General features: G+C 34.2%; 3 protein-coding genes across 5 annotated transcripts; all 3 read right to left on the bottom strand.

Moving 5' to 3' along the window:
• Positions 1-5,475: 5,475 nt before the first annotated feature.
• LOC120190774 (zinc finger protein CONSTANS-LIKE 2-like) lies at positions 5,476-7,213 on the bottom strand. 2 transcript variants are annotated; one of them, XM_039193829.1, is made up of 2 exons: positions 6,257-7,210; positions 5,476-6,038 (listed from the first exon to the last, which is right to left on the bottom strand). In XM_039193829.1, exons 1-2 carry the CDS (start codon positions 7,034-7,036, stop codon positions 5,679-5,681), a joined length of 1,140 nt encoding a protein of 379 aa, XP_039049760.1. In that variant the 5' UTR covers positions 7,037-7,210; the 3' UTR covers positions 5,476-5,678. The 2 variants fall into 2 exon arrangements, with proteins under 2 accessions (XP_039049760.1, XP_039049761.1); XM_039193830.1 differs by having other exon boundaries at positions 5,876-6,038; positions 6,252-7,213.
• Positions 7,214-9,399: 2,186 nt separating this feature from the next.
• On the bottom strand, positions 9,400-12,082 carry LOC120190773 (probable galacturonosyltransferase 9). Of its 2 annotated transcripts, none has more exons than XM_039193828.1 (3): positions 11,852-12,082; positions 10,204-11,439; positions 9,400-9,829 (listed from the first exon to the last, which is right to left on the bottom strand). In XM_039193828.1, the coding sequence occupies exons 2-3, from the start codon at positions 11,410-11,412 to the stop codon at positions 9,554-9,556; spliced, it is 1,485 nt and encodes a 494-aa protein (XP_039049759.1). In that variant the 5' UTR covers positions 11,413-11,439; positions 11,852-12,082; the 3' UTR covers positions 9,400-9,553. The 2 variants fall into 2 exon arrangements, with proteins under 2 accessions (XP_039049759.1, XP_039049758.1); XM_039193827.1 differs by having other exon boundaries at positions 10,204-11,442.
• A 1,911-nt stretch (positions 12,083-13,993) lies between these two features.
• On the bottom strand, positions 13,994-18,167 carry LOC120190772 (WPP domain-interacting tail-anchored protein 1-like). Its single transcript, XM_039193826.1, has 4 exons — positions 17,603-18,167; positions 15,974-17,190; positions 15,319-15,507; positions 13,994-14,565 (listed from the first exon to the last, which is right to left on the bottom strand). Exons 1-4 carry the CDS (start codon positions 18,165-18,167, stop codon positions 14,374-14,376), a joined length of 2,163 nt encoding a protein of 720 aa, XP_039049757.1. The 3' UTR covers positions 13,994-14,373.
• Positions 18,168-18,635: the final 468 nt, after the last annotated feature.

Consider the following 18,635-nt stretch of genomic DNA (forward strand, 5'->3'; position numbering starts at 1 on the left):
TTCTAGCTCAATTATATCAATGTGTATCAAATATGAATAGATCCAGCTAAAGCTAATTAAATCGAAGTTTTTCCCGTTAGAGGCCGCCATGTTTGGTTGCTTGAAAGGTGGAGTTAAAAAAGTTTCAATGTCTACTTACCTGATAATAATTTGTATGTATACTAATTTAAGTTTAAATAAAATAATAAATTATAAATCTTTATAAGATAAATTTACTATTTTTAAATTTTAAGAGGTATTTATGTCATTTAATTTTAATAATGTTAAAATTCACTTATATTATGTAGTAAATAAAAAATAAATAAAAGAACGCACACACATATGCACATATATATATATATATATAGAGAGAGAGAGAGAGAGGAGGCTTAATAAAAAATAAGTGTCTAAATTTTACTTCGAAAAACGTTTTACCGCATAAAGAATTTTTTGTTAAAAATAGATGTCTAACGTTTTTATCAGAAATTTTTAGGTGCTTGAATCGTAATGACCGTTAAATTTGATCGTTAAGTGACACATGTCACGTTATGGTAATTTTGAGAATTTATTTTTAAAAAATTAAAAATTATTTTAAAAAACCCAACTTCCCACGTCCTTCTTCTTTTTTCTCCCTCCCCGTTTCCTTGGTCGTCGGCCAACCATCTGTGATTGTCACTACCACCTTCATCGGCATCGACGTCGACTCTCAATCAAATCACTGTTGGCATTTCGTCGTAAAGTGTCATCGTTTACCATATAGAAGTATTCAAAGGTTTGTCGGATTTTAAGTCACATTCACTGTTTTTTGTCGATTCTAGCCTATCCCGAAGTCCAAAAGCCACACCGCCAACACCATTCGAATCACCTTGCAATTTTGATCAAAACCCAAGTGTTCGTCGACGATGTTGGTCCGAAATGGCCGGCGACAATTGGTAATGGGGGTTGAAATGAGATATTTTAGTTTTTTAGAGTTTTTTTATAATTTCATTAAAAGTTTGGGTTTTTTATAAATAAATTCAGTTTTTTAAATACTATTTTTATTATTAAAAAATATAACAGTATGCATATAAAAGTGTAACTGAGAAAACGTTAGCCAGTTGTTTTTAGCAACAACAAAAATTAGACACCAAAATGATTTTCGAGATATTGTTTGGGCATTTATTTTTGTATTAAGCAATATATATATATATATAGTAGTAATTAGCTAAATAATAGAGACATAGAGTATTGATATAATTATAATAATTCGATATAAAATATATTAATTCAAGATGTATCGTCTTAAATTATTAAGAATAAAATATTAGATGCGAAAGTATATTTGAATTAATTGATAGGTTGAAATATTTGAGTATTTCTTTAGTTATGATATTCTAAGAAGATAAGTTTTCTCTTACGTAAATTTTTGTTTTATGAAGATAAGAACAATACAAGTAAGCATATTTACTGGGATCACTCTTTCATGTTTTCTTACAAATCCAATTACAAATAATTGTGTATCAACAAAAACTGAAGGAATTATATAAGATTCTTCTGAAACACTTTCAAATAATTCTAACAGTACGTGAAAACAATGGTAAAGATAAATTTAGCTGGGTAGCATGATATAACGTAATAATTCTAATAAATATTATGTTGTTAATCTTAACTAAATATTGGTCTCGTTTCAATTTTTACTCCCTTAACCTAATATGCAATAACTTTTTTTTAATTAATCACTGATACCCGATCTATTGATCAATTAATCTAGATCAAGTTTTGTAGAGGCTTATTATGGGGGCGACCATCCCAACCCAATTTGTTTCATTCGCAAACATCAGAGTTCGAACCCCTAACCTTACTTAAAAAATCTTAGTGATTAATCCCACTAGATTAACTGATTGTTGGTTGTAATAAGATAACTTTTAGTAATACATGTTATCTATATTTAACCAAATGATAAACTTGACCTAGTGATTAGTACACTAATACTTCATAAAATTCAAATTCTTTCAATTAGATATAAAAAATAATGAAAAATAAATATACATTTATTTAATTACACATTAACATTTTATTTATATTCAGATCCAGCATAAATTTAAAATTTTATTTTTAAAAATCAATCATTTTAAAGTGTTTTTTAAATTATAATTTTTTTAAATTCTCTTAAATTTCCAACCAACTTAAACGAATTCATGTACAAGGGTTGAAGGTTTTAAGAGGATGTCAACTGATTTATTCGATAATTAATAAAACCTTGTTCCCGTCTATACTTGTGATACACGCATTCCACTTCCTTGACCATCAAGTATCTCTTTTCGAAAAGCGATGAATGCAATTAATTATACAGGTCACAAAGATATCTGATAATTAATAAGGCAAAGGCAAACCTTCCATAATTAGCAACATGGTAATTTCATAGGTTTATTCTCCATCAAAACAGGGTATTTACAAGTGTACCTAAAATGTTGCTACTGAAATGGAACCCAAGTGTACCTGGTAATTCATACAGCCTCAACATAATTGAAACAGAGCAACTTTGTTTGCATTCCTTAGAAATTAAAAAAATTCTGTTGGAATCTGAACTATCTTTAGAGAGGTTGGATTCTAATGATTCTAAACTAGAACCATAACCAGTACCTTGTCCGAACCCAAAGCCAAAGCCAACACCACAACCAGCTCCAACCCCAAACACGAGTTTCAAACGGTGCTACTGAAATGGAACCCAAGTGAAGCTGAAAACATTAACAGGAATTCCAGATCAAGTAAACTAAATCATAGATGATAGTGCTTTACCATATCTACCTTCCTGCCGAGGTATAATAAGGGTCAATTAGTGAAAAATAAGGATGAAGACCGGAACATATGTCTGATTTTATGTTAGAAGAAAGAGTTTCTAAAATTTTAGGGGACAAATTTCTAAATTTTAAGGACGATAAACTTATCAAATGCTAAGAGCGAAAACATATTATCAACAGAGAATGCAAAAAAGAATATCTAAAATATATGATCGTTTAAATAGAGAAAACAAAAAAGAATATCTAAAACACATGATAATTTAAAATTTTTAGAAGGGAACGACGACTCCGAGTCACTTCTTCTCGATCCATCCATGATAGAAGGGGATGGTTAGGTGAGATCTGCCAAACTATATAGTCTATATGTAAGAACAAGCTTCTCATGTACAACTTCACCATTTGCTCCCTAATAATAACTAATACAATAGTACTAAGAAAGAATCATGGTGTATCAGGGCAAATTGAATTTCAGATATGTATGCAAGAGACAACATTTTTGGAGGATTTTACAAGATTCTTTTATTGATAGTGGATGAAGAATCTGAATAAAGTTGCGTCTGGGAAGATGTAAGGTTCATTCTTAGCAAGTCTATTATGACCTTAGGTATCATTGTTCTTTTGGGAACTATCTATACCTTTAATCCTAGATGGCGTCAAGATACTTTCCAGCGATGCTTTTTCTAGTTATTGGCTTAAGTGCAGATCAAGTACAAGTTTATATATGTATTAACTGCTGCTAGTTAACCGTAGGACCAGAGGCCTCAATAATAAACAGCAAAGGATCTGTGTATAAATGAGTGAAGGAAAATGAACAGCAAAGAATCTGTGTGTAAATGAGTGAAGGCAAATGAACAGCAAAGAATCTGTGTGTAAATGAGTGAAGGCAAAGCAATGTTGCTGAACGTATGACAAACCAGAAATTGATATTTTGAATTTTTTCTCTTTTCCTTTGTGAAAAAGTGCAAAGTGCAGTCTGCTTTTTTCTATTATATTTTCTTTTTCTTAGCTTGTACATGGAAGCATTTATTGAGTCACAGAAATTCAGCTCAGAAAAATCATTGGAAATTTTAGGGCATCATCTTCATCTTTTCATTGCTGCATATATTTCACCATTTGGAGGTCTTTGGTGGCATGAACTTTTTGGACCAATAATGCATGAAACCATAACCACTGCTTTGCTTACTAGAGAAATTGACAGAAGAATAACGTGAGTTGCAGAAATGGAACAAAAGCATGGTGGAGTAAGAATAGCAAACTAGTGTTTTACGTAAAGTTATGGCTCACTCAACTTTAAAGTGATCAAAGTGATAAATTTGTTCCCTTTACGGATCTCTCAAAAAGTGATAAAAGTGCAGCATCTTTTGAATAAAGATCAGTACTCCTTACCATCCACTATAGAGTGGGGGAAGGAATAAAGATCGTACGGATCCTTAGCAAAATAGAATCTTGGTTGAAATATTGGTAACTGTATGGACAAAAGGGATGATACTCTGCGAATGGTGTTGTAGAAATGGATCGGAGTAGGACCTTGAGTTAAAGTAAAAAGGGGTGGTGATATTCACACGATGCAACACTTTTGATCCACTTCAGCCATGAATGAAGCTCCTCGTCCACTACACTTTTGATCTTCTCTCTTCTGTAATCTCGTCCTTTCTTTCTTTCTTTCTTTCATCACGGCTTTCCCAGCTACATGACACAATGTAATCTTTTATACTATTAATTTTTCTCAAAACTAAACAAAACACATATAATGAACTCGTTAAATTATCAATTATTATCATTACTATTACAATATTGAAAAAAACATAAATTCAAATATGTTTAAGTGTACATTTCATTTAAATGATTGAGATTTGTTAAATCTTCAGACATATCATTTAAAGAATTCAAATATGTTTAAGTGTACATTTCATTTAAATGATTTAGATTTGTTAAATCTTCAGACATATAATTTAAAGATATTTTTCTAAATTAATATTTTTGTTCACAATTTGTCTGGGGTCTCATATTTATCGGATGACTACAGTCCTTAGAATAGATCTTTACCAATTCCATGTGATTTATCAGAGTCAGACTTATTCCAACAACTATAATCATCTTGTTTAAGTCAATATACATAAAGTCATTGTCATCATAGGTCTAACACTAGCCGCACTATAGTCGAAGTATTTATAACCCGAGAAAGGCTAAAAGAGGAAACCCTCTCCTCTCATCTTCCCTCTTATGCTTTGATCTCTCTTACAAAGAAACACCGATTAACGACCGTCACTTCATCGGTCACGACTCTTTGTTCAAAACAAAAGGAATGAACCGCAGATTAGACCAAATTATTCGCATCAACATCCAACGGGATCTTTTTTCCACCCCTAGATAAGAAGATGTTTTTAATGGTAAAATGTAAATACCATAAACGTTTTGCTAGAACTATTTGTCTCAGTCTAAATACAGTACTGAAAAGAGTTAGAATGGTGATGGAAGTCAGTAATTGGTCCTAGAGTCTAAAGTGTTGCCTTTTACCTCTATTCTGATATCAACCATACAGTATGGACTTGTAGCAAACCTAAAGCTTCTTTAATGTAAACTTACCAGTGTTAAGGAATAAGGAAGGACATGTTGCTCGTCACAGAAACCAAGTGCCTCCTGAATGTTGTTTTAGAAATATTTGTTGATTCCTTTCATATTTATGTCTAGTATAAGGTAACTAGAAGCCATATCATGATTGTTCCTGTTTTAATTGCAAACAAGTAAATCCCAGAATTATAGATATACATTAATACATGTATTTACAATACACCAGTAGCATGATTTAGACAATCCAAAAAAAATACCAAACATATATTATCTAATTGACCAAATCAATTAAGAAGAGATACAGTATCAGCATTAAAGCTTTACTATTAACTCCTTTTCTTACTGCATTTAGAATGAAGGTACAATTCCGTATCCAGTTTCCGATAGTACTGTTGTGGAGAACATCTGATCCACCTCGACTTCCACCTCCATTCTCTTCGCGAACCGACCCTTAATCCGGGGTCTCATTTCTGCATATGCTTTCCTCGAAGCATACCTTATTGTCTTTTCAAACTTTCTTGTCTTCTTCTTTTCTCTGTATCTCAGGACTCTAGCCTCCCTTTCCATTGGTGCAAGTTGAGTTGGCATCGGACAGGGAGGTCCAGTGAAGAGGTCAATTGTACCTTTAGTCGGCCTTGTGTGCGAGATAGAGATATCGCTAGTAGTTGATTCCGGCACAATGCTTACATCCACTGAGGAAAGGGATACCTGATATGGTTCAGGGAATGTTAGAAACATCATTCAATTCTGAATTGAAAAATCAGGCTTAATAAGTGTAGAAACATCATTCAATTCTGAATTGAAACATCAGGCTTAATAACTGTCGCTTACAGTTTCAAGTTCAATACCTTTTTGTTAGTGGAAACATAAAATTTAGAATAAGCAGTTATACACTTTCAAGAATGTTGTTTGATATTAAATCTTACGGTATGGCTAATGGAACCGTCGTAGCTGTATGCAGCTTTTGAGGAATCGTAATCGAGGCCATACTGAAAACTCTGATGCTGTTGCTGTTGCTGCTGCTGAAAGTGATATTTGGCTTCTTCCCATTGAACTGGCACAACGCTATCACCCCCGTAACTCTTGACCGGAACACCGTATTCGTTTTGTTGGTTGTACTGTTCAGTGATTTGAATGTCGACACTCGAATTGTAATCAACGAGGTCCAGATACTTGTCATCCTCCCGGGTAATCAAAAACCCTTTGTTCTGGTTGGTGCTAGTTTTCCCAGGATTCAACAGTAACCATGAAGCTGCCTCATCCTCATCCTCAGCGATTGTCTCATCTCCATTTGTGGACATAAAACCATCTTCGGTCTCGGTTGCAGATGCCATCTTTGGACCGCCTTGATCAGTAGCCAGAGGGGCATATAGACATCCCGATATCGGAAGAATCGGGACACGCTGGTGGCGACGTGCGAGTGGATTAGCTGAATGAATTTCAGCATCACACGTAGTGCATAAGGATGCAGCGTCTGCCTTGCACAAGAAGGCAGCCGGGGCACTTTCACATGCCTCGCACACCCAGACACGTTCATGGCGTGAGGCCACCCTGTTGGCAGCATGCACTTGGGCATCACATCCGGCACAGAGGTACGCCGAGTCTGCTCGGCAGTACACCGTGCAGGCCGCAGACCGGCATGTGTCGCAGACACGCGCCCAATCGTTTCCACCACCAGCAGCATCAAGCGTTTCTTGTTTCAACATTTCTTACACGCAAGCTCTCAGAACTCTACAAACTTGGGAGTGTGAGCACATTGAAGAGAGGAAGGGAGGTTTAACTGTATGGAGAAGAGAATCCTGCTGCGGACACGTGGCAGAAAGTTAGTGAATGCTAAAAGTTATTACATTATCTTGTGGTTAGCTTAGTTTTGGCGTTTGCCCCAGGACCTACATATTCTGCGTTGGCATATCGAATAATGTAAATATGAAGTACCGACCCACTTGAAGTAGATGAATGCAGTCTCCATTTTAGGCGATGACACTTGGCAGTCAGCCATGGGTTCTGGACTTCGCAAGTGTTGGATGAAACAGTGATATAATCACTTCTCGTTTTCAATGGAGCAGTCTTAATCAATTGTTTTGTTTGTTAATAGTTGTTGGATAAGTATGGTTTCCATGGATCGAATCTTTGTGGTTCATGGTTTTCTTGCATCAAAATGAACCATTTGGCACGTAAGAAACAAGTTTGATGAAATCTTGATACATTCAAATGCAATTTAAGGATGTAATCCACTGAGTGGTGTCATTAGTAAAAGACTGTAAAAGATTCATGTTTGAATAACTACTTCTACAGGTGAAAAATCATGAACATATATTATAGAATAATCATTGTGAGCAACCTCATAAATAAAACACCACATTTTGACAAGCAAAGAGAGAGAAGCACGTTACTGGCTGAGTCATTTGGATTTGAGTTGGCTGGAGATGGAGAGATTCATCCAGCCAATACAAAACTGCCACGTAGGAGGGTGTTATGATGAGGATGGAGGTGCACCACAAATTCCAGACTGTGACTTAGTGATGTGAAATTTGCAGTGGCGTTTGGCCCCAACCATCAATGCTCTAAAACTTCTAGTTCGTTACTGCTTCTTTCCTTTTGTCTCGTGCTGTATTTAGACTAAATGTATCCAAATTTTACATCTTATCTTCACTCCAATTTTCTTTTTCTTCTTCTTCTTAATTCATTCCCGTTTTAATTCCCAAATTTGAATATACTATCAATTATAAAAATATTGTTTATTTACTAAATACTCATTTCAGTCTGAACAAATTTAATTCGTTTATTCCACCTGAGTGCATTTTGTAGTTTTCATAAACTGCATGCTATGGACACTATTTCCACAAATATAATAATATGAAACTCATAAGATTTAAGAAATTTTACAAATAATAAATAATTTAACGTTTTTATAAGTTATAGTAGTAAATTAAATCTTATTAATCATTTAAATGGTGATATCACTATTTTGTTTTCAGATAATTTCAAACTCCATTATTATTTTTTAGTTTTATAACTTGAATTATATTTTTTTTATAAAATTATTATGTTATAATTAATATATTTTATAAAATAATATGATTAGTTTCAATTATAGTTTAATCTAAAGATTACTTTTATCTATTTTTGACTAACTTGATGCATTAATTAATTGATAATTTTAATTATAATTTCAATTATATTATAATGAACATTTTTAAAAATAAATAAACAAACATCAACAATATATTAAAAATTTAAACGCACACAAATCGAACACGAACATCTTTGAAAACAAACAAATGATTATGAACATAACTTTGTTCGTTCAAGCTCGATTCATTCACACCTCTAGGTGACTTTACTAATATTAAAATGATATTGATAATTTTAAAAAAATAATTATACTTTTTAATAAAGTTGTTTTGAAAAGTGACTGCATTTTTCTTTTGAAAAAAAAAAATAATAACAAAAGTAACCGGAAACTAATAATTTAATAACTTTATAAAAGATTGGTTCGTTGAATGTTCTCTATATTCTTATTCAAAATAATTCCGTCTGATAAACTCATTTACAAGAGAGATTGCTATTGAAAGCACCTCTAGTGAGAAAGATTCCACACACACACACACACACAAAAGCATGATTTTTGGTTTAGTCTCCTTAATGAGATATTTTGGATGGCTTAATGAAACATTTCGGATAACTTATCTTAGTGAATCCGAATATGAGTTAATATGTACTCCTTGATCAAACATTTGGCAACTTGAGTGAGTGTCGGATGTGAATGTGTCTTAACAAGAGAATTACTAGATTCTTTAATGTTTTTCCAGGTATTTCAAGGATTCTCAGAAGTTAAAGAACATGGTCTGAACAAGAGAGCTAACTTAAAGAACTATAACAGTACATGAAAGTAGACACATGTTGAGTTTTGTAAGCCATAAAAAATCTATTGATGGAAAAGATTTCACTATCAAAAGAATCATTTAAGTGTGTACATATATAATCTGGTTCAGTACAATTCCTACTCGACATCTTCAATAACAAAACAGCGAATTCGAGAATCATCAAATAGCAATTCTACTACAAGGGGGAAAGAAAATAACCATCAAGCATAGCTCTGGGAATTAAACTAAAGAATAGTGTAAATTTTGGGCGGAATATATCGAGCCAATATGAACAATCGCTAAAACTTGTATTCTTGTTACTTGATTATTGAGAGAGAAGCAACAGCAGTTGCTTACCTAGACTCCGAAGTTGCAAGTCTGCACAAACTCCATATCATTATCCACATATTTAGTCCAGAGATTCTTGTATTGATTCATAGCAATATCTAGCCAAGGTTTCATGTTTCCATTATAATGAATGACTGCAGCATTGTTGATCACATCCATGCTAATGCTTGGATTGAATCCAAGCCCAAGCACATGCCACGATTTGTCCAGTGATTTTGTCAATGAGTAGAAGGTCATCAAGCCGGGCGGAAGAGTACCCGATTTCCACAGAGTGTGATCAACATTCTGAGCAGAAAACCAATTCAAAATTAGTTACACGACCACTTTCAAAACTTCAATTAATAATTCACACACCATTCGCAAAACTGAGTTGCATTAGAAATTTGGACAGTTAATTGATTGCACTCCTAAAAGCTATATTTATTTGATCATCATTTCTAATTTTCAATCAGAAATCCACCCTAAAACTAATAAGACTAAGGACTCGTTCTTGATTTGTTGTTAAATTTTTGCAAGTAAAATTATTATTTCCTCTTCTCCATTAAAATCATGAAATGATCTCTGACACCACCAAGCATCATGACCAGTAGCTAATAAATTAGTACCTCTATTTGTATCAAAAACCAATAAGTTCACTTAAAATAAAATAATGTACTAACCAAGTTCTGCCAGCTGTGATACATTTCTGTACATTGCTCACGCCTCCAAGCATCAAGATCAAAAATATTCATCCCATAGGCCCAAGAACAAGCCTTAGGATTAAACCTCTCCTTAATGTGAGGATTTGAAAAGTTCAAATACTGAGAGAAACGGTGAAACGACCCAAAGCAGGTCTCAACAGCCCCATTCACCTTTCCAGGCAAACCTATCTTCCACAACCCAGTCAAGTCCTTCTGAACCACGACATCATCGTCCAATAACAAAATCTTATGCAATTTAGGGTACATTTCAGGCAAATAAAACCTAAGGTGATTCAACATTGACATATGCTCAAGATCCCTAAACTTCATGTTAGTCCCATCTTTGGTTGCATTCTCTATCTTTTGCTCCAAGTAAAACCTCTTCTTAGCAGACTCAATCTGCCTCAGCACCGGCACATAGGCGGAATTCATGAATTTAAAATCTTCTAATGCCTTCACCTCCACATGGGCACCTCCTTCCACAGGTCTCATTCTGAACCAAACTTTCATTGCAGCTAAATTCATTCTATCAGTTACCACATGGAAAACATGCTTCCAAGACTCCTCAGCATTCTTCACCACAGACCTCACCACCACAGAAACCGCAATCACATTATCGGAAAATATAGCAAAATGATACAAATCAGGGTCCTCAAACTCAGGTTTAGGCAAAAACTCCTTGTACTTCTCTGGATGTGAAATCCTCTCCTCAACAAGCCTCATTGCCAAGCAATGCAAACTCTTAGGAACTGATTTAGCAGCAATTGAGCTCGCAAAAGCTCCATTCTTTTTTGCCTTGCCTAATAACTCACTAACTGCGAAAATAGTATCTTTCAACTTCTGAATTTTCAACTGATTATCATAATTCTCTTTAGATTCAACCATCAACAACCTAGCCAATTTCACTCTATCCTTTACTTCTTTCTCAAACTGCCTTAACACATCCTCCTCTAAGTTACCATTGGTTTCAAACAAAGAGGATTTGTACATTGGTTTTGATGTAATATCTGAGAAGTTCTTAGCCAAATCATCAAACATTGTCAATTGCCTTGAAATGTCAAGCTTTAGCTTCCTTGCATAAGCTGCATATGCTTTCACTAATGTGATGTGATCATTGGCTTGCCTGTATATCAAATCTAACCTTGTTTTGAGAGGGTCCGAGTTCAATGCCACATATGTTCTATGCATGTAAGCGTTTCCGCCTCATTGAAGCCTCTGCTAACACAAAATGAAAATAGTTAGAACACCTAAAAGGGTATTTAAGAATCCAAAAAAAATCGATATTTGAAGTAGTGCATGCTCTGCCCTAAAGACTAGCAAAAAATAACCATAATAAATATTAGATTCTCAAGATTAAACGCTCAGCTCCAAAAAGAAAAAACCATTTACAAAACGCCAAAGTATATCTAAAATGCCAAATATATTCAGATATTGAAGCACTGAATTAGAGAAACGGATGATGGTACGTTGCTGAGTCTAAAAAAAGAAAACTCCAAGTTAGGGGAAAAACGAAAGGTATCTGAAAAAGAGAAAAACAAAACAAAAGACAATGAATTTAGAAAAAAAGAAGGGTGAACAAATTGAAAAGAGAGAGAGAGAGAGAGAGACTGAAGAAGGTAAAATTTACAGAGTGGTGATGAGTTGTAGAAGGACGTGTAGTGAGGAGAACCGCGGCAGTGGCAATCAAAAGAAGCGAAAACATGGCTGAAACAAAGACCCTGTAAGAAAACAAACTACAGAAAGCAGCTCCAACACCGCCGGATCCGCCACCCCGAGCTCCCCTGAAAGCTACAGCCATCGAAATTCAGCTATGTATGCTGCTTTGTTTCTGTCTATGGCTTAAACTAAATAGTGAAAATTAAAAGTAATAACAATTGATAATGGGATCGCATATTTGACAATGAAAGGATTAAAAGATCTGATATGGGTGTGGGTGTTGTTAATTTATTAAGATTTGACTGATGAACTGAAGAAAAGTAACAAAGAATTGGTGAAAGTTTAGGATTGTTCCGTTGAGATGGTTAGATTTTGTCGGGCTGACTTAGATCATCACAATCACGGGGCATGGCCCGAACCCGATTATCATCACAAATTTTTAATGTTATTCATCGATGCCCCGTCTAGGGATGGTGCTGAATTTATCAAATAATGCAATTGAAAAAAAAATTATTTGAATAAGGTACTCTTGAAATTATATAGTAAAATAAAGTGAATACTAAGTAAATCCGAAGAAAGCATATTTTTTCACCAATGAATTATGTAAATGTACAAAGGGTAAATTACACAATTAATCATTCAACTTTACTCTCTCTCCAAATTCACTCATTGTACTTTTAATTTTTTTCAATTTAATTACTCAACTTTTATTTTACTCCTATTTTGATCACTCTATATGAGATGGATTGTTTTACTCCTATTTTGATCACTCATCGACCATTGTTCAAGTTGTTATATGGAAGCAAATTTGATCCATCAGCTCTAGCATTGAATTTAATTACTAAAGAAACCAACATCGTGCTCACATAAATTCTATTTGAAATTGAGTTTAGGTGGGAGTTATGACCCCCACTAATTTAGGGTATAATAAAAATAAATTAATTAAATGCAGATGCACTGTTTTGGACAACAATTTCAATTAGAAATTATGTAAGCACGATGTTGGTTTCTTTAGTATATAAATTCAATGCTAGAGCTGATGGATCAAATTGGCTTCCATATAACAACTTGAACAATGGTCGATGAGTTATCAAAATAGGAGTAAAACAATCCATGTCATTGTAGAGTGATCAAAATAGGAGTAAAATAAAAATTGAGAGATTAAATTGAAAAAAATTAAAAGTACAGTGAGTGAATTTGGAGAGAGAGTAAAGTTGAATGATTAATTGTGTAATTTACCCTTTGTACATTTACATAGTAATGAAATTGGTGAAAAAAAATATGGGATGCTTCTCCCCCAAATTTATATGTAAGTCGCTTTGACTCCAATGCATCTTCGACTTTACCATTTCACGAAATAATTTCGAGAGTACCCTATTCGAGCAATTGTTTTTTTCAACTGCATTATTTGAGGAATTATGTTTTATTTTAACTAATAAAATTATGTTTGTATTCGTTTGTTTATTTATGGAAGTGTTTATGTTCAATTCATACTTGGTTTATTTTTTAGTATCGTGTTTATGTTTGTTTGTTTATTATTAAATGTGTTTGTATTCGTTCATTTAGCTTTTACGAACATATTCATTTATCGTTTGTAAATCAAAATAAGACATAACAAAAACAAAAGTGGTTAAAACTATTTTTTTAAATTAATGACCAAAATTGAATAGATAGATAATAAAAGAAATCACCAGTGTTGTTCACCAAAATTAAATTCATTTCTAAAAAGAAAACTTTTTCTCGTTAGCTCAATGACAGATTCATGATAATATTTGTTGCTGTTTTGGTCTGTATTATCCCAATGTCATTCTTCAAGTTATTATACGTGGTTTGATTCATAATTTGACCAATGAGCCTTTTCTGAATATATATATATTTCATCCATCCACTTCATCTTCAAATTTTCCATCTTTTCAATCGTTTTATTTTAAATTCTGGAATTTTATTATTTTTTTCATTACTAATTTCGTCAAGTCAAACAGAATGCAAGGTTCAAGTTGTCCAAAAGAATAAGAAACAGATGCAAGATGAATATAGCATTACTATGTTAAAAATAACAGAAATCTTCAATGCTCGACATATCACCACATCATTGCATTTAAGTCTACGATATTGTCGACATTAATATAAGCTCATTGCCAAGTGTTTTATTATCACTAGTCAGAAAATGTACTTTGAACCCAACATGATGAACATCTACCAAAGTCATAAAAAACTAATCTTTCGCCGCAACGACAGTTCTGATGTATTTGAAGGTCTTCGATCTACATAATAACACCTCATACGAAAAATGAATTTCATGATCATGCAGATTCTCTCAAAAAAATCCGAGTAGAATTTCAGTGAAGATGTATACTAAAGTTTGAGGCTTCATACAATTTCAGCTTAGGTGAAAAATCAGATTCCAGCCTTCAAACGGATTCAGTATAGGAGAGGAATCGAGTAGAAACTGTCAAGGTTCCACAATAAATAACAGCATGAATGCACCGTTCATCAATTAGAAGGGTTTTTCTGCTTCTGGAAGTAGTAAGCTGCTGCTGTTGACATTAACACGACGAGCAATGCCAAGGAAATATGCTTGAAGCTAAGCAATCTTGCATCTATTGTCCTCACAGTCTCATAGTCAGATGTGGAATCTGCAGGTCTGACGTCGGACTCACCAACAGATTCAGTAGTCTTGTCAGGCTGTAACAACATTTAATTTGAGTTGATTATGAAAAACAAAAATCTTCAAAAAACACAACCAACAAAAATAAAAGAATTAAGTTGATGGGGGACTTTATCTAATTTTAGGAGGGATTTTACATTAGGGTTTAAGGTAACTCATTAAATTTGTAAATTGAAGGATAAATAGTCAAATCAGTTTTTGGATTGTTTAGAATCCAATATCGACTCGAGATTTTTTTCTACTAGCTTTCTTCTATTTCTTGTGTTATTTCCTCTCTCTCTCTCTCTCTCGCTCTACTTTCCATCTCTTTGCCTACAGGTGCATTTAAAAGATCATCCTTCTCAGCCAGAAACTTGACTCCTTCACAAGGAACCTAGTATTATCTACAATAGATAAGACCCAAGCACAAACAATATTATGATGCTACAAAATAAGCTAAGATGTATCCTCATATAGTAAAAGATTATAGTTTTTCATCTAGCTGAGTGCCTTTAAGTACTATTACCATTATATAGTTGTTTAGGGCCTTTATGCCAGTCCTTATAAACATATTATTTGACCATATACTATCCTCTCAAAATCTAATTGACATATGAGGTAGATAGATAGCTATAAACTTGAATATTTGAAGTGATTTATGTCCAACCTAAGTATCATCCCTATGAGTATTTTTATAACAATGAAGCATAACATGACAATCAAACATATGGGGAAAGACATATTAAACAACTGCACCAACTGATAAGAGAAATATATTAGGGAAAACCTACCTCAGAACCACTGGCTGCTGACTTGGCTATTTCTTCCTTAGCTTCTCTTGCAAAAGCAGCAGTGGAGTATTGGTTTGAGAAAAAAAAATCCTTGACATTCTCCTTATGGCTCTCAATAATAACGGGGTCCTTGTCTGCTTGCTTCAACTTCACTACCAAGATCTTATTTTCCTTGGCTAATCCAGATATCTGTTGACAAGCAGGTATTTCAAGTAGAGTGCTATTCATATTTCAACCCAGTCTATCTTCACCAAACATGTTTCAAAACTTTACTTGGTACAATAAGTAAAATCTGATTAAGAACTCTTAAATGGATGCTTATTCATATTTGTTTCTAGAACTTTTTGTTCAGCTTTGAATAGCTACTTCCACATGCTATCACACCATATTAGCTGATTCAAAAAGGTTTCATGAAGGTTAAAGCAGGTTTAGAATAGCCATTATTTATTGTGCTGATTAAAGTGAACTAAGTAGATAGTTACTGATGCTTTTGAGTCGGTCATTTTCAATCTTAAGATAGCCCATACCATATTGTTGTTCATTCAGAGTTGTTGTATAGAAGTGATAAATAGAAAGGCCAACAGGCGGCATGTCCCAGCTAGAAATCCACATTGAAAATGAAAACTAAGGTAAGTCGGAAGAAAAACAGGCATACCTGCTGGTGTAGGCGCTCTCTTTCAGATGCCAATTGCATAAGTAAGTTCGCTATCAGTTTGGTACGAATGTCTATGTCTCTTGCAGTTGCCATTTTCATTTCCTCAGCCTGATTTAGAGATGCCTCCAAGCCACCCAGTCTACTCCTCAAGAAACGCAACTCTTCACTGAGCTCTGCATTAGTTTCAGATAATACGATGCACTTATCTTCTGCACTATCAGCTCTATTTTCAGCTTTCGAAACCTTCAACTTTAGATCCTCGATTAAGTTTTCCATATCTCCAATTGTAGAATACAACATATTTTGCTTCTCCTGACTAGCTTCAGCAGAAGCTACAGCACTCATTAACCGGATTTCAGATTCCTTCAACAGCTTCTCAAGTAACTCCACCTTCTCAGATGTTACATCCTGGTCTTTAAGAACACACAGTTCTTCATTAAGTTCCATGTTAGCCTCTCCTAACAATTTGCATTTAGATTCAGCATTATCTGCTCTTTTCTCAGCTTCAAATAATTTCTCTCTCAAATCAGTAATTTCATCTTCCAAAGTATGAAGCTGAGAGCATAAAATATCATGCTGTTCCCGACTTTCATCAAGAGAAATGTTTGCATTGAACAAGTTCAACTCAGATTCCTTAAGCTGTTTATCTAATGAATCTGCCTTATCACGCATAGTGAATGCCTCAGAATCAGCAAGAATGAACTTTTGTTCAACTTCAGCCAACTTCGCTTTTAAGGTGTCTACCTGCGCCATAAGAAAATCATTGAGTCTTGTATCACTACTTGCAAGCTTCCTCAATGCACTTTCTTTGGCTTTCAACTTCTCTGTGGCCTCATTAAGCTTTGATCTCATCTCAGTTTCGCGATGAACAGAATTATTCAAATTAAACTGGACATGTTGAAGTCGACCTAGTAGCTCCTGTGAAATGCCCATAAACACCACTGCAGCATTCTGTGCTTCAAACAACCTTCCATTAACATCCATTGCCTCTTCCTCCATGCTGACAATCCCTTGTTCTAAAGATAGTACCCTTGGTTTCAGCTCCTCCTCAATTTGCCTGGATTCTGTAAACTTCTTTTCCAAGTCAATTTCCCGAGCCAAAGATTTCTCCAGCATTATCAAAATATGCCTTTGCTGTTCAATAGTTTGCATTTTTATCTTTGCATTATCGGTGGAGTATTGCTCAGCTTCAGATATGTTCACATCTTCGTCATTCCCTAGCGATAAGCACATATTAGGAAATGTCAGAAGAGTATATTTTTATTATCCCTTTTCCTTCAACCTATCTTGGGGGGGGGTGCAAAAAGATTCATAAAAATTCATTGAATTTACCGAGATCCAGCAGAATCAGCCCGTCAAATAAGAATATGCCTCAAAGGCACTTTTCCTTCTTTTGGACATAATCTTTGTTATGTTGGTGGTTCAGCAACAAAAGAGAAAAATACAAGTAATATCAGCAAAAACTCTCCCTACTCTTTGACCTTTGTATCTTGGACAGGCAGATTCCAAAAGAAAGACATCTAGTTTATTTTATAAACTTGTAAAGCACATGCCTAGACTTAGTTCTTTAATTCCATCAATGGCAAAATATGAACACAAAATAAAGTTAGTAACAGATCTGTAGCTTACCATTATCATTTCCATGAAGGCGTGATATAATCCTATGGAAATCAACAGCCTGCATCTTAATCTCTGAGACCTGATCTCGTAACTGCTTCAAAGATTCTTCATAATCAAGTAGTTTTTCCTCCATTTTGAAGAAAGTTTCTCCTAAGTGCTTAAATGAAGATATCGATTCACGGGAACTAATAATGTAAGTTTCAAGATGCTCCATAAATTTATACAGTTCTGTAACCTCTGAATCTAAAATCCCGGATAAAAGTTCAAATTCCACAGCCTTCTCCATTGACTCAACCTGCAAATTGTCTTTATCTGACAAAATTGATTCGAAGTCAACTTCCCTAGTTGCCACACGCATTGTAAGTACACTTATGTTAACCAATTTCTCCGAGAAACATGCAAAATCTAAATCCACTCTTATTAGTATCTCGCTAGCCCTTCCTAATTCTCCATTCACCCCTCCACCAGATGATGTCTCGTCAAGTATGTCAGTCCTACTTGATCCTGCCTCTGGTTCCATACTATTGAATTCATCACCAGAAACACCTTCTTCATGAAAGATATCAGCATCCATTTCGAGGGTCTGTTCACAGCTCTAATTCAGATCCAAATATCCTCAGCAAAACTGAAACATTGGTCAGAGGATGTCATGAGAGAAAACCAAACTAGGGTCTTTGTCAATAATATCATGAGATGGTTCCATTATACTTCAAAAGTTGGCAATTCCATTTAGTATAAATTTGTATAAACTAATACAAGCACACTAGGAAGCTAACTCATTTACTATAAATTTATGACATATTCGTTTATACAAGTCAATGACTACAAACCTCTTCATCTAACCATCTAGATACGATGTAAATCTATGGCTAACTAATTTACTATAAATTTATGACATATTTGTTTATACAACTCAATGATTACAAACCTCTTCATCTAACCAGCTACATACGATGTAAATATATGGCTAACTCATTTGCGTTAGATTTATGACATATCAATTGAATATAAGAAAAGAATAAATGAAAGCGTGATCCTCCAA

This window comes from Hibiscus syriacus, unplaced genomic scaffold (genome assembly GCF_006381635.1).
Source record: "Hibiscus syriacus cultivar Baekdansim isolate YM2019G1 unplaced genomic scaffold, ASM638163v2 tig00116962_pilon, whole genome shotgun sequence".
In the NCBI taxonomy this organism is placed as follows: Eukaryota; Viridiplantae; Streptophyta; class Magnoliopsida; order Malvales; family Malvaceae; genus Hibiscus; species Hibiscus syriacus.

Bases quoted from the DNA above. Each gene is read 5' to 3' on its own strand.
- LOC120190774 (XM_039193829.1), bottom strand. From the start codon at position 7,036: ATGTTGAAACAAGAAACGCTTGATGCTGCTGGTGGTGGAAACGATTGG. The intron at 6,039-6,256 runs GTAAGATTTAAT...GAACCATATCAG, and splicing joins ACGGTTCCATTAGCCATACC to GTATCCCTTTCCTCAGTGGA.
- LOC120190773 (XM_039193828.1), bottom strand. From the start codon at position 11,412: ATGCATAGAACATATGTGGCATTGAACTCGGACCCTCTCAAAACAAGG. The intron at 9,830-10,203 runs GTTAGTACATTA...TTTTCTGCTCAG, and splicing joins ATCACAGCTGGCAGAACTTG to AATGTTGATCACACTCTGTG.
- LOC120190772 (XM_039193826.1), bottom strand. From the start codon at position 18,167: ATGGATGCTGATATCTTTCATGAAGAAGGTGTTTCTGGTGATGAATTC. The intron at 17,191-17,602 runs GTAAGCTACAGA...GCTTATCGCTAG, and splicing joins CCTTCATGGAAATGATAATG to GGAATGACGAAGATGTGAAC. The intron at 14,566-15,318 runs GTAGGTTTTCCC...ATGTTGTTACAG, and splicing joins CAGCAGCCAGTGGTTCTGAG to CCTGACAAGACTACTGAATC.